Below are 24384 nucleotides of genomic sequence, written 5' to 3'. Positions count from 1 at the left end.
CGTGCTGTCCAGCTGCCGCCTCTCCCCTTCCCCACCGCCTCTCGCGCATGCGCCGTGGGCACGCACCGGCTCTCCGCGCAGGCGCTTCGAGCAGCCGCGACCTCGTCCCTCCCCGCGCTGGCCTCCCGAGCAGGCGCAGTGCGCAGCCCTCGCGTTCCGCGCATGCGCCATGCCTGTCTCCCCCCCGCTCCGCCCGCCCGTTCCCTGAGGTAACTCCCTCTTCTCAGTCCCTTGTTCCCGCTCGAGCGGCGCGGTCCCGGCAGCGCGGCGGGGGGAGGCCGTTAGGCCGCGGCGGCCCGTGTCGTTCGTTTCCCGAGGAGGTAGCAGCTCCCCCGCCCCTGCCGCGGTCCCTTTTCGCGTTTCTGAGCGGGGCGGCTGAGGGCAGAGCGGCGCGGACCGGTTGGGGCCGGTTCCCCGCGCAGGCGCAGGGCCCCGTAAACAGGAAGCGGCGGCGGCCCAGAGCGGCGGAGACAAAGGGGTTGCGGAGAGGGGCCAGCAAGGACTCGGGTTGGCTCGGCTTGGCCCGGCCCAGCGAGCGGGGGTCCTGGCGGCGGGCGGCAGGATGGTGCAGAAGGATGGGCAGGCGGCGCTGGAGGAGCCCCAAGGCAGCCCCAACCCGGCTGGAGTACCCGGTGCTCCCTTAGAGCCGCCGGGCGCCGCCGCGGGGCCGGTCCCAGGGGGCGAGGAAACCGACACCGAGACGGAGACCGCGCTGGGCTCCCGCCGCTTCCTCTGCGGCGTCGTGGAAGGTAAGGGCTCTGGGAGCGGTGTCCGATATTTCTGGGAGACGGGGGGTGTGGGAGGGGGCGCGGGAGGTGTTGGGGGGGGGACGGTATCCGCGGGAGACCGCGGGGGAACCGGTCCCAGCTGGCGCTGCTGTTCCCCGTCTCCTCTCCCGACCTACTACGATGCCCGGAGGAGCCCGCTCTGCGAGGAGGGCGGTGCGCGGTTCTTGGCCGGGGCTCCCTCCGCTGGAGAGGGCTTTGGGGCGGGGAGGAGCCGCGGCTCTCGGGCGGGGCTGCGGCCCCTGGGGCTTGTGCTGGAAGCTGCTGCCGAGCAGGAAGCGCCCTTTAATGGCAGCTGTTCGGCGGGGTGAGGCCCCCAGCGGGCTGATGATTCCTAATGTAGGCTGAGGCAGTGCTGTGGTTCCCTTGCTAGTACGTGTCTGAAGGAGGAGATAGGAGAGAAAGAGAAGAGCTGCTGTGCGATTATCCCAGCTGTACATGCCAGAGGCTCAGCTTCAGTTTCCTGGGTAGGGAATAGGTGATTCTGTAAACATCTGTTCTGGAATTAATATTAAATGCTCCCTGTTCTCTAAAGTGTTGTAGCTTACCATTTTAATTGTGCTGTAGAACAGTGCTCTTCTGTCTTTTGGCATAGTTGTAGCATTAAAAGGTTTAAGTTGTTGCAGAAGCTGCAGAATAAACAGACTCTTTTTGCATTCCTCAGTAACTACAGAATTTATCTGTGTTTCTGACAGGCCAGTTAAAGTATGTGGTTGAAAACCACCAAGAAAAATTGTTTATTTCCAACATAATAGAAAATCTGGATTAATTTTAAATTCCCATGGGCTACTGTTATTTTGGTACCTATAATGAATCTACAGCAGGAGAACAAAATTATTAACAGATGGAATGGGGAGTGAAACAAGCAGTTTATCAAAGTCAGTATCTGCCTTCCTTGCAGAATGCCTTTTGTTCATATCTTGAAAAGACCATTTGGCTCCTGTAAATGTCACCATGTGAAGTGCACTAGGCCTGGTTAATGCCTTTATTTTTTTAGCGCTTACTAGGAGAGAGAGAACATTTTTGTTAATAGACTTAATTCTCTGAAGATAGGTACTAAATGTAAGGCTTTGGAGGCAGATAACAGTGAAGAGAAATACAGATCCTCACAGCATGTTTTATCATGTTTCTGCCAATATACCTTGACCATGGATTGTCTGTTTAGCAATGTTATATCAGAATCATGGTGTATAGCATCATAATTTTTCTTGTCATCTTAGTCACATTGTTGATCTCCTCTGCATTTGTTTTGGCACAGGTGTTCTTGACTGTGCTGTGCATAAAACAAAGCAAGAAAATGGCCTCTGCCCAGTGAAGCAGTCTAGTGCTAGTTAGGAGTTACCAGTCTAACATTAGTATGTGTACAGGGAAAAAAAAAAAGGAATGGGGAAGTGTTTAAAAATAAACAAAAAAAGCCACACCAAACCAAACAAAAAACAGCTAGAAAAACCCTTTTGTGGCAAATGAGGTAAATGGTAGTGGGTAAAAACATCTGTCTCTTTAGTGACTTGAGAGAATTATAGGGGTAAAAGAAAAACAGGGATTAACTTCAGAAGTGTAGATAAATACTTCAACATAGTGCAACAGTTAACACAGACTAGAGGTATGTTGAGATTAAAGCAATGACAGGGAGTTTGTATCTTTTGTAGAAAAGGGAGGGGAAATTATCCACATACTGGCTGTGCACCTTAAGAGTGTGAAAAGCTTGTGACAGATATAAAATGCACTGTTATGAGGAGCAATAAGATGTAAGAAAGTACTGGATGCAAAACTCTGGTTCTCTGCCTCCAGGTTATTCTGACTTTGAGTGATGTAGAGTGTGGTAACTGGGATGAGGTATTTGGCATGATCTGTTGATTTTTGTATTAACCTGACTCAGTCTTGAGGGAGTAATACAAAACCAAATTGATTTTTAGTTGAACAGAAAGATCCAAGAGTTGTTCATCAGCTGGTGACACTAGTAATCTAAGGATTGTGGTGACAGATGGAACAGTATCGCTTTGGATTAGGATGTTCTTTTCAATCTTATTTAATTAGTCTTTGTTATCCGATTTTCATGTGTTTTTTTTTTATAGTGGGCCCCTGCTCTGCTTTAGGCTAGTAGGTCTGAAACAGCAGTTTCACAGGTAAAGCAGAAGTGTTGTGAATGAGTTATGAGACATAAGGTACCACAGTAAGTCAGTCCTTTTGTGGCTTCTTGAGCTTCCTCAGCATTGGTCAGAATTGGGCAACTCTAGTGAAAATGAGATATTTGTTCTGGGTGAAATAATCTGGGAGGTTTTCATGCCTTGCAACTGCTCTCTTGTTTGTTCCTCTGTTTAAGTGTCCTCAACTTGTCACTTTGCAGTTTGTGAGGAGCAGTAGTTACTCAGCTTTGCCACTTCGTGGTGCCAGTTAGTCTAAAATCGCCTTTTGAGAGACTAATTCTTAGAACTTGATCCTGGTTTAAGCTTAAAAGAATGTTGTTCACTTACCAGGTGACTTTAATACTTGTTAAAATAAAACTGATGCAACAGAAGCATTTTCTATGAGTTTTGAAAGGCCATAGGAAGGTGGTTTTGACCTCTGTGAGACCAAACATTTATAGATTTACAATGGTGAATAGTTCTGGATATGAAGATATTGTCTACCTTTTCAACTGATGGTCTATGGGGACTTCTCATACTTTCTGTATGAGTAGCATCATTCATCATTGAGTGGCCATGCTGTTTGAAAATAAGAGCTTATTAAATTTCAGTGTTATTTTAAGCTGAAGCTTTGTTTTGAAGTGCCCACTTGTGATTGAACTGTTCGCACATACGTCTAAGTGAATTTACTTCACTGAGTGCATTGAGACTGCTTTTTAAGGTATTACGTTTCTAGAATGGAAGGATTAGATTTAAAACCAGAAACAGTTACAATTTCTGTGGAATTCCATGACTTTGAATATACACTATTCTAAAATCACTTGTGTAGATGCTTTTATATGATTATTCAAAGGCATGGTCTTAGCTTGTAAAGATGTGGGAATGGTAAAGAAAGATATCAACTTGCAAGTTAATTTTGTCAAGGAGCCAATTAAGCTGAAAAAAGCAATGAAATCCTAAGTGTTAACTCACTTGTACACTTTTTTTTATTACACATCATCTACCTCAGTATGTATTTATATACTCCGTGTATTTAGCATTCTAGTCTGTACCATCAGTTATGCATTTTTGAGCTGGTAAATATTTTCAGGTGTCTTCAGTGTTCACATTACAATCAAATCTACTTTGTAGGTGTCTGGAGTGATAGTTTAATTAGGTTATGACTGTTCAGTCTGCTCTTGTAATAATGCTGACTTTTCAAGGGCATGTGATCAGGAATACAGTTTAGATTCTGAAAATTTATTGCTTCAGTGGCCAAAATTATAATACCTTAAATCAGAGATGTCAAACTCAATTTTTCCAAGGGCCACATCAGTCTCACGGTTGCCTTCAAAGGACCAAATGTAATATTAGGATTGTATAAATGTAGGAGTAGTTACATTTATACAGTCCTAAAATTACATTTGGTCTTTTGAAGGTAACCATGAGGCTGTAGCCTGTGGTGAAAATTTTGACACCCCTGCCTTAGATCAAAAGAAATGAAATAACCTAAACTGATCTAAATTTAAAATGCAGTTATAACTTATTATACTCCTAATGCTGTCTAGCTAGGTTTCCCCCTGCCTCCCCTCTTTGGAAAGCTTTTTAATGAGTGCAGCAGAAGGGGAAGAAAACAGTGGGTTGTAACACAATTTTTCATGGAGCAGGCAGAATCCAACATCTAACTGGATAATTTTAATCTTGTTTCCTGTAGGATTTTATGGAAGACCTTGGGTTATGGAACAGAGAAAAGAACTTTTTAGAAGGCAAGTCATGCTTCCTCTTACTGCAGCACATTCCATCACAATATAATCATAATCTTATACTTAAGCCTGAAAAGAATTATTGTTCTAACCTAGAGGAGCTTTTTGCCTCATGTCACTATTCTTGGGGGCTCATATTCACATTTCCATCTTGCCTAAACTGAATTTATGCAATGTCAGTTGCGTGTAAAGTTATTATGACTTAGTAGTTTAAAACAATGTTCAATGAGGAAAAAAATAATTAGATCAAGTAAAAGAATTAGAATTAGATCAAGTAAAATGTAGAATTCCTGAATTTGTAGACTATTCTCCCAATTAAGGCTTTTTTGTTATGTTCATAGACTTCAAAAGTGGGGACTGAACACATACCTGTATGCTCCAAAGGATGACTACAAGCACAGGATGTTCTGGCGAGAAATGTACTCTGTGGAGGAAGCGGGTAATTGCCTTTATTTCTCCTCTGTGTTTTCTATAAATAGACACTTGGGTGAATTGGTCTTTACTACATATGCTTGTATGTGTTTAATCACAGTAGCGATTTCCAAAGGTGAGTAGAGAGCTGTTCATGCAGATGTATTTAGTGGAGCTTTGGTGAAAGCATGGATTTACTTCTTCTAACTATAACTCTACGACCGATTTCTAAAACTGCTTTTAAGGCTTTATCTTATGATATTTACTTTTTTCGGAGGGAAGGTTGCTTAGAACTATTCCTCTGGCTCTTGAACATCTGCGCCATATTTTGAAGTAGTAATTATTTGCTTCAGGAAAGAAAAAAAGATTGATGAGCTAATAACGTGCTCATTTGTGTGATTCATTAAGTGCTTGTCTCAATGAAGAGTGACAGTATCAGTCAGAAAAGTGGCTTCTGACTGTTTAGTCAGAACATAAAGATCTTTTAAAACCGGTGTAAAGCTTTTTATCCACCTCTGGTATTTATGGAATCTACAGTGTTTTATTAGCCTGTGGGAATTACCATTTTGCTTGGGTGAGGGGAAGAATGATACTTGCTTGAAATTAAATAATCCTTCTTGGAGACCACTTTGAATCACTGCAGAAGTATAATCTAAAGGATACTGGAAGATAACTGTCAATAATGACAAAGATTGTTAATTATTCTAAAAAATAATTTTATTTATTAATTGTATGGGTTATTCAATTTGAAGTTTGGTTCTTAAAGCATCTACTTTTGCACAGTAATGTTAAAAAAGCCCTTTTTGATGGCCCCTGAGCTTCAGTCATATGAATAATATGTGAATCAGTGTCATGCAGCATATTACTACATTGAATCATATCTTAGTATGTGTGATAAAAATTGAAGAAGTGAATAATGATTCTAGAGCTGTTAGTGTGCATATTGAAAAAACAGCCTACATCCACATTTGTCTTACAACACTGAGATAGAGAATTTTTAAAATCTTTAACAAATTTTAACATGGAAAATAATGGTGCAAGGACAGTTGGTGTATTCATTTTGGCATAACTTCTGACAACTCTTCCAAACAGTTTGGTGCTCTTTCCTATGTTAATTTTTAAAAAATCCAGATTTTTTAAATTATTATTATTATTCTGGTAGCAGAGGCATCTGTATTTTATAATTTATTTATAATTATGTCTGAGATTTTAATTGTTGAATTCTTCTGAAATATTTGAATTTGATTTCCAGAGCAGCTAATGACTCTAATATCAGCTGCACGAGAGCATGAAATAGAATTCATCTATGCAATCTCTCCTGGACTTGACATCACTTTCTCCAATCCTAAAGAGGTATCCACATTGAAACGCAAGCTGGACCAGGTGAGTGTGACACAAACTCACCACAGTTGCGGTGTTACTTGATTTGAAAATGTTGGTACCCTGCTCACTCTTGCGGGTTTTCACTAACTTCTTTAATGTTTTCAGCACTAGTGTTTGGATGCCTCTGAACAATCCCAGTGGCTGTTTTCAGGTTGCATTGCACAAGTGGCCAGTGATCATCTATATTAAAAAAAAGTCTTGTTTTGGGTTCTGAAGACTGTTCTTGGGAGCTTGTCTTCAGAGTAATTTAGGCCTTGAAGCCAGGATGAATTTCTAAAGCAAGAACTTGTCCACAATAAACACCTTCAAAAACGGACATACACATCTTCTTTGTTCTCATAATTGACTTCTCTTTTTTGTCCAAAAGCTGTTACAGAGTTAGCTTTTTTCCAGCTGTCTGTCCAGTGAGATCAGCTTTGGATTGCTAAAACTCAAACAGATTGCAGATCTTTGAGAAAAGCAGACCAGTGGGTCAGAGATGGGCATGCATTGTGAATAGATACCAATGACTGGCTTGCCTCACGTACCTTCTCTCCCTCATTGCTGTAGCTTTTCCTGTTAAAAATTCTGCAGTTTGATTTTTAAATAAGAAAAATAATTTAAAAAATTAAACCTTTTGCTCTTGTATCTTGTATTAGGTCTCCCAGTTTGGCTGCAGATCTTTTGCGCTGCTGTTTGATGATATTGATCACAATATGTGTGCAGCAGACAAAGAAGTTTTCAGCTCCTTTGCTCATGCTCAAGTCTCAATCACAAATGAAATTTATCAATATCTAGGAGAACCAGACACATTCCTTTTCTGTCCTACAGGTAAAATGAGATTAATAATTTTGTTTAGCCTTAAAGGAGGGGCCCTATTATCTTACTGGTTGAAAAGCTGGTTTAATATTTAATCACTTCTCTAAGGAGTATTTTGGGGTTCTTTGAAGAAACTGACTTATAAGGAAATGTTCAAGTAATCCAAATCTATGCAGATGTTTTGCCAAATCTGCACATCTGTGAAAGGCCAAGCAAACAAGGCCGCTTGATAGAATGGTTCAAGAAGTTTGAACTGGAAGTTAGGTTAAAGAAAGACTTCTGTCTGTGTTGTACCAATATCTTTTTGCTTCTTCATCTGGCTAGGTGTTAGTTTCTTAAAATTTTCTCAAAGTAGAGATGCAGTGCAGTCTGTGCTCACTTCTGTCATTGGTGCTTGTTTTTAATAAGGTTACCCACTTACAAGTCACTGGGTTGATTTATTTATTTATTTTAAAATATAAGATTATTTGCTCTCAGGTCCAATCATTGCTTTTTTAAATTGCAAGCTTCCTCTCATACCTGTAAGAATATTGTAAGGGAGAGAATCACTATGTTTGGTGATTCTTGCAAGGAAAATTAAATTCAGTAGCAATGTTATAATTGATGTTTATCACCTTACACTGTAAAAGTTCGATTCTGTCACAGACCTCCTCTTTAACTTCAAAGAGACTTATGTTCTGGTGTTAATATTTTTAGGTATTTGCACTTCATAATCAGTCTTAGGGTTTCTAATTCTGTTGCATATTGTCTGCTGTAACCTGCCTTTCTATTTACAGACTTCGTTAGCTTTTTCCTAGTTTTGATGTTTGAGCAGTTTTAAATAAATTCTCCACCCTTCCTTTTGTCATTTTTATTTAAACTTTAGATTTTGGGGCCTTTCTTTATTAATTTTCTAGATGTTTCTCTTCTCAAACGGTAGTAGTTTCTCAATGTGTTCATGGGACAGTTGGGTATGTTGTCACATGTGTATCCATGTACTAACAGTGACATCTTTTTGTGTACAGAGTACTGTGGAACTTTCTGTTATCCAAATGTTGCCCAGTCGCCGTATCTACGAACTGTAGGAGAAAAGCTGCTCCCTGGCATTGAGGTGTTATGGACAGGTAAAAATTGTTTGGTTTGTGCTTGCTTTTTTTTTCCTGTTGGTGTTAAAAGTGATTTCTTATAAGTATTTAGTAAAATTAACTGTCCAGCTACTTAGGCAGTAAATCTTCAAGTATATGCAAAGCTCTCTGATTATCCTGTTTTCCTCTTAGGTCCGAAAGTTGTATCCAAAGACATTCCAGTAGAGTCCATAGAAGAAGTTTCTAAGATCATCAGGAGAGCACCAGTTATCTGGGATAACATTCATGCTAATGATTATGATCAGAAGAGGCTTTTTCTTGGGCCTTACAAAGGTCGGTCAACTGAGCTCATCCCTCGACTAAAGGGAGTTCTGACCAATCCCAACTGCGAGTTTGAAGCCAATTATGTTGCTATTCACACGCTTGCAACCTGGTACAAGTCCAATATGAATGGAGTGAGAAAAGATGTGGTGATGAGTAAGTATGTGTAACTAACTGTTTGCTGGTATCTACACTTAAAAAGCAGTATGACTTATACAGTTAATTTTATTTCTTTAAATGGTTCTAGCCTTTCCTTACCAACTTTTTCTTTCTAAGATCACCTAGCATTTTCTATCCCATAAGCAAATGGCAGTTGCCTGAAAGATAATGAGCACTTATTATTTTATTGACTTCCTGGGAAGTATCTGTAGCACATGCGATCAGAGAATCTCTGAAGTCTTGAGAGGTATCTGTGGTTGTATGAAAAGCTCTCTCAGCAAATAATTTTAATGCTCAAATTTGACTTAGGGGTCCATGGATTTGATTGCATTGGAATAGAAGCAGTTCAGATCAAAAGAGACACACTGAGTGCCAGAATGTCTAGTTTCTGCATGCTGTTTCTGTGTTGACATTGATGGTGACCATAGCATTCCATTTTGGCTAATTGGGATGTAATGCTTTGTCCTTCTTTGTGAAGTAAGGCTGTTGAATGGCTTGTAAAACATGAATTTTTCTTGTAAATGAAACTTGCATTATAACTTTTTAAAACTTGTCTCTGTAGCTGATACTGAAGACAGTACAGTTTCTATCCAGATTAAATTGGAAAATGAGGGGAGTGATGAAGATATTGAAACAGATGTTCTCTACAGCCCACAAATGGCCCTGAAGTTGGCCTTAACGGAATGGTTGCAGGAATTTGGAGTACCTCAACAATACAGCAGTAAGTTTGGTTTGGTATTGTTCTGGGATTGGTAGAAAACTGGGCTTAAATGTCCAGTTCTTGCATTTAGATTATTTTATAGGTCATGGCAATTTGCCTACTTTTCAGTTGGAAGTATTTTCTGCCTTACTAATTGGAAGAACCTTAATAAAGAGGAATGCTTATCATTCTGCAATGTGCCTGTAGTGTCCTGACTGATCAGCAGCAGCCTTGACATATGATCCCTTGGCACTTGATACAAGACAGGAAAGAGTCTGGATCTTGTTAGTCCCAGTTGTTACTAGACTTCTATGGGACCTGAGAGAATAGGACGAATAGTCTTTTTTTGAAATAGGTGTTAGATTACTGTAAACATTAGTTCTGCCCCGGAAGAGTCCATGATCTTCCAGTTGCTTTATTTTTCTGAGTTTCTGTCTACAGTAACTAGCTGGGTTCCTTCAAGCATTATAGGCCTTTTTTGTAGTAATGGGAGCTTGGGATCTGAGGTGAAATCTACTTTTCTCAAATGTGAGTTTGAGGTGGTCAGAGTGCCCTTCTCTGATAACTGGTGGGAGAATCAAAGAACCTCTTCTCCTCCTAGCTCTGCTGTGATACAGCTATTCTTTTGAACTGCTGTAGGATTTCAGATCTTTCTAAAACTCAGCTGCAGCAAAAACATTGGGTGAGGAGTCATAATTAAGGTGTCATCTTCCTCTGTTTTCACAGAATAGTTTAGATTGGAAGGGACCTCGTGAAATCTACTAGGCTAACCACCTTGTTCAAGCAGGGTGAGTTTAGAGCAGGTTGCCCAAGACCATGTCCAGTCAAGTTTTTAATATCTCAGTGTTCCCTGGGTTAAGGACATTTTTGCAATGGAAATATTTAAGAATCAGTCCTTTTATTTTGAAATGTGCTTTATATCCAAGTAAAGCTTTAACAAGTCAGTTGATGCAGAGGAAAAAAGTTAACTTTGAGAACTTTTCTGATGGTGTAGTCAGAAATGCTGCTGGCAGCACATAAATATTAACTAATTTTCTGAACTTTTTCCCCATCCTATGTTTGCTTATCAGTCATGTAGTGGGGAAAATTTGCCAGAAGACAAGAAATTACAATGACAAAAGTGAACAGGCCAAGTACCAAAAGGAAGCTGCACTGATCAGGTGCCGTGGCAACAGAATAATCCGTGATTTAAAGAAGTTGCTGATTTGAATGTTAGTTGGCAGATATTAAAAACTTTTAACTTGTTTCTTCTTATTCTCAGGTAGGCAAGTGGCCCACAGTGGTGCTAAAACTACTGTAGGGGATGTAGGGCCTCTGGTGGCACCATCCTCTTTAAATGCAGCAACTGTGGTTACCACAGTTTACCAGGAACCCATCATGAGTCAGGGGGCAGCACTGAGCAGTGAGTCACCAGCCTTGATCAAGGAAGAAGAGAAGAAACAATCTGATGAGGAACCAATGGACATGGTGGTGGAGAAACAAGACGACACAGACAAGAATGCTAATCAAATACTGACAGATATTGCCGAAGCCAAGATGGCAGAGGAGTTGAAGCCAATGGATACCGATAAGGAGAGCATAGCTGAATCAAAGTCCCCAGAGATGTCTATGCAGGAAGACTCTGGTAGTGACATCGCCCCTATGCAGACTGATGAGCAAATTAACAAAGAACAGTTTGTGCCTGGGCCAAGCGAAAAACCTCTCTACACTGTAGAGCCTGTGACATTAGAGGACTTGCAGCTTCTTGCTGACTTGTTTTACCTTCCTTATGAACATGGGCCCAAAGGTGCACAAATGTTGAGAGAATTCCAGTGGCTCAGAGCAAATAGCAGTGTTGTCAGTGTGAATTGCAAAGGAAAGGATGCTGAAAAAGTGAGTGTATCTTGTTTCTCTCCTTTTAACTCAAAATTCTGAGCAATGTTATCTGATGCTGGTAATAGAGATTGGTGTTCCACGTCCTAAAAGATGAAGGATAGCGTATAACTAATTGCAGATCCCAGTCACTTTAATTCCTCCAGCGCAATCTACTGTTTTAAGCCCTGTTGTGCCATGTAGCTATGAAGGCAGTCTGGTGTCTGCATTTGACCAGTGATCCCTGTCCTGTCTCCACTTCATAGAGAATACTTGTAAATCATGTGTGGTGTGGTAGACCATGCTGCTAAAATGAAGTCATAAACCGTATAGTCTTCCTCCATATTTAGACTACCTTTCCTTCCTAGAAGGCTGTGTTTGATCTTGTGGATTTTTTGCTTCCATTTGTAGATAGAAGAATGGCGTAACCGAGCAGCCAAGTTTGAAGAGATGTGCAGTTTGGTGATGGGGATGTTCACTCGCCTCTCCAATTGTGCCAACAGGACAATCCTTTATGACATGTACTCCTACGTCTGGGATATCAAGAGTATTATGTCAATGGTGAAATCTTTTGTGCAGTGGTTAGGTAGGTGCATTGGGAGCCATTATAATCCCAGACAGTGTCGTCTTTTTATTTTCTTTTTTTTTTTTTTTTTTTTTTAATTTTTTCTTTTTTTCATTTTTAATTAGCCCACGGGGAAAAACAAAGTATTAGACAAATGTGTTTTCTTGGACATGGGGTCTGGTTTGACCCTGTTTTAAATGTTTCCCTGTCTCACTATTTGAAGCAATGCTTGTTGTGAATTGGCTTTGGTATTATAAGTGAAGTCTGCTGGATGCTTAAGCTTGGAGACCTTGATTTTCTTCTTGGGCTAATGAAACTTGAATCTCAGCTGACACGTAAGTGTTGACTTTAACTTACTCTTGACTGAATGCACACTGGACTATGCCATGTAACCCCTTGGACATCGTGGTGTACGATTGGAAATGACACTACGAAATGTGACGACATCAGCCATCTGCTGCTTGCTCTGTCTTGATAACATTATTGCTGTCTTCAACAGAACAATTGCAGAGGTGACCTTTCAATGGGCCTGGCCAAGAGGAAGCCAATCCTCCTAGCCCTGTGCGCATGCGAGCTTTAGCGTAAGGCTATTCTGGTGCAAAACAATATCCTTTAAGCACTTTCCAAATTGTTGAGATTTTTTTTTTTTTAATTTTTTGGTAGTGGGTGGAAACTGTGGAGCTCTCTAGACAGATTTAGTCTGAGACTTAAACTGATCTCAAAACAGTTTTGTTTTGGTTGTGTTTTTTTTTTTTTCCTGAAAGATTTTTAGGGGTTCTGAAGTTGGCAGATAGCACCAGCATGGCCTGAGTAATTCTAGTGACCTCATTTCACTTTCAGGTTTCAATCCAACTGTAAGGAATATGCTGTGGACTTGCTTGATGTACACAGCAGGCAGCAAAGCTGATGGTTTCATGTCACACTTTTTGTAGATGTCAAAAAGCTCACAGTGGTTAACCATTACACAGCCTTGGTCTAGTCCTAGTGTTTGGATTCTTCAAATGATACTCTTAAACACTGGCAGGTTTAAGCAGGAACAGAGAAGACCTGTTAAGTCATCAAGTCAGTCTGTGCTCAACAGCTTCCTGTGTTTTCTGCTTATTAAATATCTGATCCCTATATGTATGGTTGATAAAAAAGGAGAGCTTTTAAGACTGCCTTCTGCAAAGTACAGAGAAGAAAACTAGCTTGGGAGGAAAACTTAGCAGCATTGTAGTATGTTAACTTCTCTGCTGTATGTTCTTTAAAAGCTTTAGTTCATGCATTAAGACCAGTGTGACACAACTCCCCAGACTGTCTCTTCCTGCTGTATGTTGACCTTTAATTAGAAAGAAAGCTCTCTTTTTGGTAACTTACCTGTTTAAAACTCCAGGCCAAGGCTCTTTAAAGAGAGTGGTGATTCTTGTAATCTCTAAACATTGAGGACCCAACTTAAGACTGCATTTCAGAACTATCAAACTACCTACTGATTTCAGCTGAAACTGCCTTCAGTTTTCCTTGTCCCTGTAAGGTTGGGTTCAAGTCTTCAAATGCGTCGAATGTTTGGAATAGTACCTGTTAGAAGCCAACTCGGTAAATACGGACTCTGTTAACTTTGGCACTGTTCTGTACCAGTAACTGGTATTAGATAGTTGAAAAATTAATTTTAAGAGTTTCTGATAGTGTCATAGTCTTACGCTAACAGTGCTTCTGCGAGGGGGAATGCTTTTGTCTTCAGCTTGTATTTTATCACTAGTGTAAATACATATAGAGCAAAAGCCTTTGATAAAAGACGACATTGTATCAAGCTAAGTACATTACAAATCCAAACGAATTAGTTTTCACAATGGTGTGCTCAATGGTCCACTGAATGTTTACTTTCTTCACCTCTCCTCTCAAGTCCAGCTAGCATTCAGTCCCTTAAATTAGTGTGGCTGTACAGTACTATGGATTACTAATGACTTCTATTGTCTTCTTCCCCATTGTGTACAGATGGGAGAATCCTCAGCACAAGTTTCTACTGCTATTGGATGGACAGCGCCAGATGTTCACAGCGCGTCGTCATTAATTATTTAAAATGGAAAGGTTTTGTCTGTGAGGCAGCTCAGTTAGATTAGATGTGCAATAGGCATGACCTGAAGTCACATTTGCGCAGCGACTAAGGCATTAACAATGTTTTTCATTTATACAGCTCTTCATTCATGCAGCTCTTTACTGTAATAATTGGAAGTGCTAGTTAAGTTGTAGTCTCAAAGGACAGACAGATAATGTCTTCCAAGTTATTGACTAAACCTCCTTGTGAAAGGTATCTTTTTATGTGAGAATCGTAAAATGTGGGAGTAAACCAAATTCAAATTCTGATGTTTGGATCATTTCTGAAATTTAGCATACTTAGTGTAGTTCGCATTTAACATATATTCCTAAACTCTCATAAATGTCAAACTTGGCACACTTTGGGACTCTCTGACTAGCACAACATACTTGTCTGTACTGATCTGAGACTGTTACTTAAACAGGAGGTAGATTGCTGTCTACAAAGGGAAAAGAGTATTTGCGCTGCTCATCTTGTCAGAAAATTAGGCCGGTAGTTTAAATCTCCACTCCAGATATGGTGCTTTTTATCCCCCCCCCCCCCCCCCCCTCCTCCCTCTCCAGAGTTATTTATGTTTGTTAGTTGTTGAAGGCTGTGGTGTCTTGCTGGCAAAACATTATTAAAACTCAAAGAGCTAATGGAAATCTTTCCTAAAGTAAGTGTAAAGCTGAGGACTTCAGTGGGCCTGCTGTGGCTGGTTGATCAGCAGGGACCCTGGTGCATCTGGTGTGCTTGAGGAGGAAATAATCCAAGATGCTGAAAATCTAGTATTATCTGTGACCAACAGGGTGTACTAGTTAATTTGTGAGTTAATTCCAGTTAATTCTACTTAACTTTTTAACATGTCAGCAGCATTGTGAAGGTACAGCCTGGTTTATGTAAATTGGCATAGTTTCTTGCAAGAATACTATTTCAAACAACTGTCCTGGCTGCCTGGGCTGTTCCAGACTGTTTGCATATATTGCCAGTCCTAATTTTCTGACAAGATTAGAAACAATTATTACTAAAATGTGACTTCAGAAGGGTTCATTTTTTTCAAGGGGCTGTGATAATGGTATTTGATCTAAAATTTGCAATAATAGATATTGAGCCATGTAGCTTCCAAGATATCATCTTTTCATAGGTGAAATGGATGTTTCTGCCACAAATATACAAAAAAAAAAAAAAAAAGTACAAAATGCCTGGGAAGCTTATGTGGTTGTGCATGTCACCATCCTTGTGCCATCTGGAATGAGGTGTGTTAGCTGAATCACCTCACCTGTTCTGAGACTAGTCTGTTACAGGTAATAAAAAACTTGGAATACTGCAATTAGTGTGTAAGCACAAAATCTTTATAAATCATACATTATTACAGCCCCTCCCCAAGCCCTGGATTCTAGCTCAGTTAGAGAGCTTTTTCCACAAGTGTGTATTAGCTTTTTGGACATGTTAGACACCCAGGAAATCCCCCTTCTCGTAACATTCTCCGCTTGGATCTGATCTCAACAGGGTGTCGTAGTCAATCTTCAGCACAGTTCTTAAGTGGAGACCAAGAACCCTGGGCCTTTAGAGGTGGTCTAGCAGGAGAGTTCCAGGTATCAATATGACTTCACAACTGAATGACATTTTCTTTGTTTTATGAGAAACCTTTTGTTGCACATCAGAGGTCTGGAAGGATTGGTCTGCCGAAGGCTTTCTGGTCCAAAGCCCATTAGTCTTACAGCTTGGTTTAAAATAATTTTCCTCCCCTTTCTACAGTAATTTCTCAAGGAGATGCTGCCTGTCCCACGCGCATGCGAAGCGCAGCGGCTTTAGTTGTACATTTCACATTGTTTCTTTGCAGGTCGCACAGCATTTTTATCTGCGCCCGCAATTGCACAATGCGCGCATGCTTGTCTGCCGATGGGAATTCCATGAGCAAAAGGGATAGTCATGCAAATTTTGATTCTTCTCTAAATAAAGCTGTAATATGCTTTGTTGCAAAGATTTCAATTGGCTAATATTCTTAAATTCTGTTTATGCCATGTTCAAATTTGTTCATGGATTTTTCAGGCGCTATACTTTTTCCCCCCTCACAGGTGCTCTGCGCGCAGCAAATTGAATCAGCGCATTGCTTTTGGGATAAAGCGTCTCCTCTGGCCAGTTAACCCTCTTCAGACCAAACCTTTCCTCCTGACATTCTATGTTCTTGTACAGAGACAGAGTAGATACAATTGGTAAAAAAGTATTTTAAAGCAGATAAGATTAATAGGCTCTTAATGTGCTGTTTCAATTGCATATTTTAAAACACCAATTGGATATTTTCTATTCAAATAAGGTCTTTGCATTTGTAAAGCATACCAACCCCACTTTCTACTGGGGTGCCTGTAAGTAGCAAATGTTAATTTGGGAGTCTGCAGTGCACACCCAAGAGTGATGCCTTTTGCTCTTCATATGGTCATATTAAGTATTTTGTTTTCACAGCGTTTGCTGCCTATTGATGGGGCAAATGACCTCTTTTTTCAACCACCTCCATTAACACCCACTTCCAAAGTGTACACCATACGACCCTACTTTCCTAAAGATGAGGTAACTGCTTTTGACTTGTTGCTGTTGTTAGTGGTGTATTTCCTTTTGTGGCAACACTGGTCACTGCTGGGTCCCTTTGTCCCCTTGTGAAACAGCTGTCCCACTGTCTTGCACAAGGCACAAACACAAGCTCACAGGAAAACTGAGATTATGTGACTTGCCTGTAGTTCAACAATGTGCTGTGCAACAGTACGTTTATACCGTCGTCTTGATTCCCAGTCTCCCACCCCCCACCTTTTAAAATGTATGAGTGCCTTCTCTGTTTCGGAAAGGCAAGTTAAAGTTGTTCACTCCTGGAAAAGGAATTTTTGCGGTGGGAACATGAGCAATGGCTTAACCTTGGGGAGAGCGCGTTTACCTGTTCACTCAGTAATTATTGGGATAACAGCTGGTATTCGCAGAGGTATATGGGCAGAACCTTGATATTGTGTCTCAAAATGTAGTTGTAAAATGTGATATTTTAGCCATTCTTACTGCTTTAATTACAGTTGTAAACTTTTTGGTCTGGTTTTGAAATAATTGTTGCCAAGTCTGCTTCAGACAGTGTTTGATACTTAGAAACCAGGCATTTTGTTTTAACCTTTATCAATTAGAGGGTTCCCCCCCCCCTTTTTTTTTCTGAACAGATCATAGTGTAGCTTTATTGCTATTGGTTTAGCAAGAGGAATACTTGAAAATAATGTATCAACCAATAGTTAACATTGTTTATGGATGCAGTTTAAACAATGTAAGGATTAATGTAGCTTGAACTTTGTAGCCACACTGACATGAAACATGTTTCCTTTGAAACGTGTTGAATATGCAGCGGCTCAGATGAATCAGGATTTTGAAGCCCGTCAGACAGGGCATGTCCTTTACAGGGCAAATGCAAAGCCTTTTAGGCCAAAAGTGTAACTTTTTCATATCATTGAACAAGTGGCTGATACAAATTTACTCTTTAAAGAGCTTCAGCTGGAAGCCTTTTAACATGCAGAAAGTGGAGGTATGTTTTTCCTTCCCTATAGTTAAAATGTTGTGCTTGAACATTGGAGGTTTTGAAAAGGGACTTCATAGGAGGGTGTTGATCTTCACTCAGCATTTGGTAACTAAACCTGGGGATTAATCTTGTGTTGTTACAAGGTGCAGGAGGTTGACCTCCAGCCTTTACAGCCAGTCAGCTTCATCACAGTGTTTTTGAGGAACAACTTTGTTACTTTTGGGGACTGGAGGAAAATAGATCTTCTCTCATAGATGAGTACTCTGGTTCTGTGTAACTTAAATGCCTGTCAATTCTAGTTTACAGAGGATCTGTTAATGAAATCTCTCTAAAACAAAGTTGTTAGCTTTTGATTGCAACCGATGACTTGAGTTTCTCTCTTCTTTCCTCTTAGGCCTCTGTATATAAGATCTGCAGAGAAATGTATGCTGATGGAGCTGATCAACCCTTCCATAGTTTACCAGATTTGATTGGAGACAAGTATGTATTGGAATGAATGACCTACAGAGGTGGTTCTGAAGGATGGAGTCCTGACAATGTATTTAATTTGAACTTTTAAAAGTGTATGTGTGGGAAGAATGAAGAGAACATTTGATTAAAAAAAAAAAGAAACAAGCAAAATCAAAACACAACAAACCCTGCCCTCTGCAGGCCTCAGGAAATTGGTGTTTTGTTTATTTAAAGATACCATTGACAGTTATGTCTTAGTTTGTGCTCTGGTCACCTGTTGTGAGCTGTTAGAAAAAAGACTTAGCTGAAATGTCTGTTATGAGATCTGTGCATATAGTATTCTATTATTTCAGATTTTGTGGAAGTATGTAGTCTACAGTTACCCTTTGGTACTTTTTCCAACCTAGTGTAGTTTTCAGGTGATTGAATTTTTGAGGACCAATCTCCCAGTGGACTGCCTTGAATTTTTTCTAAAATACATATTATAGATTATCTGTACCAACTTTTAAAAAGAATAAGCAATGACAAGTGAGATGAAGTAAAAAAAAAAAAAAAAAAAAAAAAAAAAAGCATTAAGTCCAAGCTGTAAAATGAGCTATTTTGAAGTTTGGGGTTTTCTTTTTCTTGAGTGTTTAATTAGACAGAACTTTGTGAAGAGACTGCTCTGTGAGTGACAGGAAGGTAGTGAAGAAAAGATGTGTAACTGGCGTAAAAAATAACCGAAAGAGAAAATGGAAGAACAAGGAGATAATGGCAGCAGAGAAACTGATGGCAAGAGGTGAAGGAAGTTTGTGTCTCTGAGGCAGAAGGGCAGTGTGTATGGAATTAAATTGTGGGATTCTGATGTGCAGATTTTGCTCACAGCTGAATTTTGACAGCTGATCAATCTGTTAATTAATGCCTTGTATCAAATAAATCTGTGACTGGAGGACTCTGTCGCTTCTTTGGCTGACCCTAGAGTCTCCTCTTGTTGAAAGTGACCTTCTTTTGACTGAATTTGAACACTTCTTTCTGCAGGTTAGTAGGAGGTCTACTCACTCTCAGCCTGGATTACTGTTTTGTCTTGGAAGATGAGGATGGCATATGCGGCTATGCTTTGGGAACAGTTGATGTGACTCCTTTCATTAAAAAGTGCAAAATGTCTTGGATCCCTTTCATGCAAGAAAAATATACCAAACCAAATAGTGACAAGGAGCTCTCTGAGGCAGAGGTTGGTATAAATCATGAGATCAGAACTGTATGCTAAGTCTTTCTTTGAGGGATTGAAGGCACGGACTCTCAGAGCAGGTGAACCAAGTGACCCTTTATTTCCACAAGGCACTTACATTTACGGTTAGTAGCTGTTGCACACGCGTTTAACTTTCTGTTTTAATTGGCTTATGACAGCTGTTCACACGCTTAAAGTTATCTTGAGATTGGTTTACTTAATCTTAGCCAAACTGCCAGAGCACGTCTAACACATTGTAAATATCTTTTTTTGTACAAAAGCATTCTGGTTTCTCGTTCTATTTTGGTCAAGGTTGTTCCAGTAGCTCAAGATGACCGTAAAATACTCCACATTTCTTTCCAAAGCAGGTCATTGTTTTGATACTACGTTTTGAGCTTCTGTGTAGTTCAATTTTTGTGCCTTTCTGAAGTCTTCTGTGAGCACAGTATCTCACATCTTAGACAGTGACAGTAAAATTATTTGCTGCCAGACAGATACAGCTGTGTGTTGTCATACAGCCATGAGGTGTACTTTAGTAGTAATCAATGCAGTACATGTAAGCCACCTTAATCTAGAGAAAACTACCTTTTGAAAATAAAGAATTGTTTCTGGAAAGAATAGTTACCATCTTTGCTTTGGTGCTTGAACACTTTCTGTGTGATTGTGCCTGCTACAGCTGTGATAAAAGCCTGGAGGAGGAGGTGTGGTTCTGAGCTTGAAGTGGCTGAACAAGTTTGAAGTAGTAACTTTTAACAGAGACTCTTCCTGCAAGAGTTTGGGAGATGGCAGTTTGTAGATTTGAGGGGATTGTATTTAAACTTGACCTGAAAAAAACAAGAAAAGTGAGAGTTGCTAGTATTGTGGTTCCTTGTGCCATGGAGTCCTGGTTTGGGTTGTTATGGTAGTTATATAAGAGAGGAAGTTACATGGCTTGTTTACCTGAGCCGGTGCTTCCTTAAAGGTTTTAAAACTCAGTAACCACAGGGGGAATGACTTGAGTATATTTCAGATTTGGCTTTGTGTATTTCTGCGTTACCTCACTCATTTTTCCATTCCTGTGAGTTGCATGAAATTAACATCTGATGTCACATTTAAAGACTTTCCCGGATCATTGCAATAGTCTTTTGTAATCAACAACATCCTTTAGTGATCAACTTATTTCAAGCTAGAGACAAATTTGCCTAAGACAATTGCATGGACAGGAAAGGTTCCAGGCTGCTGTGAACCAAAGAGCATATGTGGAAGGTATTGTGGCTTAACCCCAGCCAGCAACTAAGCACCACAAAGCTGCTTACTCCCCCCCTGGTGGGATGAGATTGAGAATCAGAAGAGTAGAAGTGAGAAAAAACTCCTGGGTTGATATAAAGACAGCTTAATAAGCAAAGCAAAAGCTGTACACACAAGCAAAACAAAACAAGGGATTAATTCACTGCTTCCCATTGGCAAGCAGGCGTTCAGCCACCTGCAGGTCAGCAAGGCTCCATCATATGTAACGGTTACTTGGGAAGACAAACACCGTAATTCTGTATGTCCCCACCTTCCTTCTCCTTCCCCCAGCTTTACATGTGGAACATGATGTATTATGGTGTGGAATATCCCTTTGGTCAGTTGGGGTCAGCTGTCCTAGCTGTGCCCCCTCCCAGTTTCTTGTGCACCCCCAGCCTACTTGCTGGTGGGGTGATGTGAGGAGCAGAAAAGTCCTTGGCACAAAGTGTTGGTTATGAGTTGGCTTATGGTTTTCCTCACTTGAAGTGTGGGTCACTGAGAAGCCATACCAGGAGTCTTGCATTCCTACTTTGGCAGTCTGAGCAGCTTCTGTACCTTGCCTTTTTGTCTGGAGTACGGAGAGCAATTCAGCAGGGAAGGAACTAAGTGACCATCAGAGATGCTGTTGAAAAGCATGCTGGTTTAGAGGTGCGCTATGAGCAAAGCAGCATCCCTTAATAAAGATGAATGGAAGTGAAAAGCTGTATGATGATTAAATGTCTATTTCCCATATTCTTTTCAGAAAATAATGCTAAGCTTCCATGAAGAGCAAGAAGTATTGCCAGAATCGTTCCTTGCCAACTTCCCGTCATTGATAAAGATTGATATCCACAAAAAAGTGACAGATCCAAGCGTGGCCAAAAGTATGATGGCCTGCCTGCTCTCTTCTCTAAAGGCTAATGGTAAGCTTCTTGCATTCAAAATTCCTTGTTTCCTAATTACATGTTCTAGAATGCATGGCAAATTCAGGATGATTATACTATACCATGTTTGCACGTCAACCTGCCATAGTTGGCACGATAGATTTGGGTAAATTAGAAATGCTTTCAGATAGCTGACTTCTGCTGCTGGCTTTGGCAAAGGTAGCTTTTCACTTTAGCCGTTATTCTGCAAATTCGAAAATAGAAAGAATTGAAGGAACAATCTGGTGGTGAGACCACACATTTTTACATTCTCAACAATGCACAAATGTTTGTATATCCCCTGCTGGCTTTGGTAATGATACTTATTCTTAGGTGTGGCAGTGTGCACTGGTGGGTAATTGCCAAAACCTTCAGTATGTGAAAGTACTTGGCTGTCTGCCTTACTGTGCACCTGAGGTTCACAGTTCGTTTGTGCAATTTGTTGCCCTCTTCTAGTGCTATTTTCTGAGCCAACATCAGAGTTTCAGGATGCTTTTATGTGAAATAAGAGGTGTGCAGAGGGCTCATTCAGATGGATGAGACATCTGCAATGTGCAGTCCCTTTAGGGGATGGTCAGCTATGTTGCCATAAATCTAGTCTCTTTTGGGGCAGTGTGCTCCATATGGAATTGGATCAGTGATTTCATTGGGTTTAAATGTTAAAATAGATGGGAACTCTACTAATGCTTGATGTCTGTACTTTTTACAGTAACTCTTTTCTTACTGTGTTTTGTTTCTTTCTTCCTTCTTCAGGCTCCCGTGGGGCTTTTTGTGAAGTGAGACCAGATGATAAAAGAATCCTGGAATTTTACAGCAAGCTGGGTTGTTTTGAAATTGCTAAAATGGAAGGATTTCCAAAGGATGTTGTTATCCTTGGAAGAAGCCTGTGAAGTGCTTGACAGTGAACTGGTCCAGTACTGTAGTCCCCTAACAGCTGGGCAGGTAGTGGTGGGCATCTTCATATGGTCTAGCTGCACAAAGCCAGCAATAAGCCAGCTTGGTAGAAGGGGCTATGTGAAAATCACCCATCACACATTCAGACTGTAATTTTTTCTAAGAGGATAATGCTGCTGAAAACACTGTTTTAACAAAGAGAAACCTTGTCCTCTTCTGGTCCTGCGTGAAGTGCCAAGGAGTCTTGCATGGGCTAGAGCTTCTCAGAGGAATCCCTCTCGGTCGGCGCTGTGGTTGATGACAGTTTTCTGCGTTTACATGTCAACAGAAAAGTGATTTCTGGCAGAAGTGTCTATAAAGATGTGGGGTTTTTTCTCTGTCATAGAGCAGGATGTGCAACTAGAAGTTGCAGAAGTGGGAGGGATTGCTTGTGTTAGTCAGCAAATTTAAAGATAAGTAGCTACAGTTCTATTTTTTACTGTCTTTATGCTTGTTGATAAAGCAATGACCCATTGTCACTTCTAATGACCATTGGTTCAAGCTTTGTGCTTTGTTAGGGACAAATGTGCAGTGGTCTGTGGCAGAAGTCACTTAATGACAAACTTGTAAATTTCAGTGTATATAAACTTAGCTGTATGCAGACTAACTTTTTGTTTACCAGTTTTTGTAACTTTTTCTTTTGAAAAGTGAAATGGTATAGGGCCAAGATGGCACTTTTGAATAACCTAAAACCACAACGGAGAACAAATCTGTCCTCAGCACTGACCTTTCTTACTGTGCCTCCTATCCAGGGCTAGAAACTGACCATCTTGGGTAAGGGGAGTGGATCCCAAATGATCCTTCCTTCACACGGCAGTTTGTCACTGCTTGAGGTCCTCATCATTCTCCTGGGACTGAAACGGCAATTCACAGGGTGGTCTTCTGAACCTGTTAAATTTGGTAACATTTGCACAGGATTGTGGATGAAAGACGGTGAGAAGGAGAGAGCTGGCCCACAGCTGGGACTTGTCCTTGGAACAGTCACCATGTTTCAAAGCCTGTTCGTACTAGTTTGATTAAATCAGGGTCTTAAAGTCCTGCACATTTTTATCAAATAACTTTTCTATAAGAAATGTCACAATAAGCACATTTTTACACATTATTTAAATGGTTACCTACTTTTAAATGTTCCAAGATTAATATTTTTACCCGAGTCTGACATGTTTGGCTATGGGATGGACTCAGCGTGGTATGGGATCTTGTAGTGAGGTAGTTGCATCATTTATGAAATTGGTATTTCACGGAAGTCCCGGTGTCCCAGATATGTAATTGGCCAACAGTATACACCTTGCAGTACCTTTTTTCACCTGCTGCCATCAACTCTCTTTATCTTCCTTTTTAATTTTCCTGGAGTTTTTTTCAGTGGTGTGCAAAGGAAGTTCAGTTCCTTTTACAAGCCTCCAGTTACACAGACGAAGTTAGGCAACCTGTAGTAGATGGCATTAAGACTGCAGTAATGTGTTGTGCAACCTGTAAGGAGATGCTGTGTTTGGCCTTCTGGTGCAGTCACATGCAGGATTTTTTTTGTTAGTTTTGTTGGTTTATTTTTTTTTTTCTTTGCAGAATGTGAACAATTTTTTTTAATGTGGTAACGAAATATTTAAGTTGAAGCAAGTTCATTTCATTTTTAGAGACAGGTACAGGGTTGTGCTATGGGATTTCATGTAAGTCAGAGCTGAATGCCACTAGTTTTTATACAGCTTTGAGTGCATGGTGAGTAGCAGATACCTTGGTTTATCAGGTGGGAGAGTTTTGTTTCTTCATGGATACCAGAGTCAACTTATTTTATCTGGATGCATAACATTACAGCATAGGATGCTTGTGGCCTTATTTCTTGGCTTTTAAGGAGTTGTCACATTTTCTCTTCCTATGACTTTATTATTATTACAGAAATTAATTGTGTAAGCCTATGGAATGTCGGGCCAATACCATCATTCTAGGATTGTAAAGTGATATGTTGACATATCTTTCATGGTTATGAATTTTCATTAAGGTTGGAATGCCACTTTCATTAATCTGTTTCTAGATCAACAGTATCTGTAGCAGAAAAAAAAAGACCTGTAAAGCTGTATTTGAAGACCATGCAAGAAATAGAATAAAAATTGAGAAGTGAATGTAAATAAGAAA

The 24384-nt window shown here is 40.4% G+C and overlaps 1 protein-coding gene across 1 annotated transcript; it reads left to right on the top strand.

Moving 5' to 3' along the window:
* Positions 1-175: 175 nt before the first annotated feature.
* OGA (O-GlcNAcase) lies at positions 176-24384 on the top strand. Its single transcript, XM_065067203.1, has 16 exons — positions 176-749; positions 4605-4656; positions 4995-5092; positions 6317-6447; positions 7086-7257; positions 8250-8348; positions 8502-8786; positions 9352-9510; positions 10751-11361; positions 11752-11926; positions 15465-15550; positions 16419-16523; positions 17894-17979; positions 18967-19159; positions 21165-21324; positions 22078-24384. Exons 1-16 carry the CDS (start codon positions 563-565, stop codon positions 22212-22214), a joined length of 2736 nt encoding a protein of 911 aa, XP_064923275.1. The 5' UTR covers positions 176-562; the 3' UTR covers positions 22215-24384.

The sequence above is a fragment of the Columba livia genome, chromosome 6 (genome assembly GCF_036013475.1).
Source record: "Columba livia isolate bColLiv1 breed racing homer chromosome 6, bColLiv1.pat.W.v2, whole genome shotgun sequence".
In the NCBI taxonomy this organism is placed as follows: domain Eukaryota; kingdom Metazoa; phylum Chordata; class Aves; order Columbiformes; family Columbidae; genus Columba; species Columba livia.
Note: the sequence above shows the minus strand (reverse complement) of the source record. Positions and strands in the feature narration are given on the sequence as shown.

Bases quoted from the DNA above. Each gene is read 5' to 3' on its own strand.
- OGA (XM_065067203.1), top strand. From the start codon at position 563: ATGGTGCAGAAGGATGGGCAGGCGGCGCTGGAGGAGCCCCAAGGCAGC. The intron at 6,448-7,085 runs GTGAGTGTGACA...ATCTTGTATTAG, and splicing joins TGAAACGCAAGCTGGACCAG to GTCTCCCAGTTTGGCTGCAG. The intron at 19,160-21,164 runs GTTGGTATAAAT...TATTCTTTTCAG, and splicing joins AGGAGCTCTCTGAGGCAGAG to AAAATAATGCTAAGCTTCCA.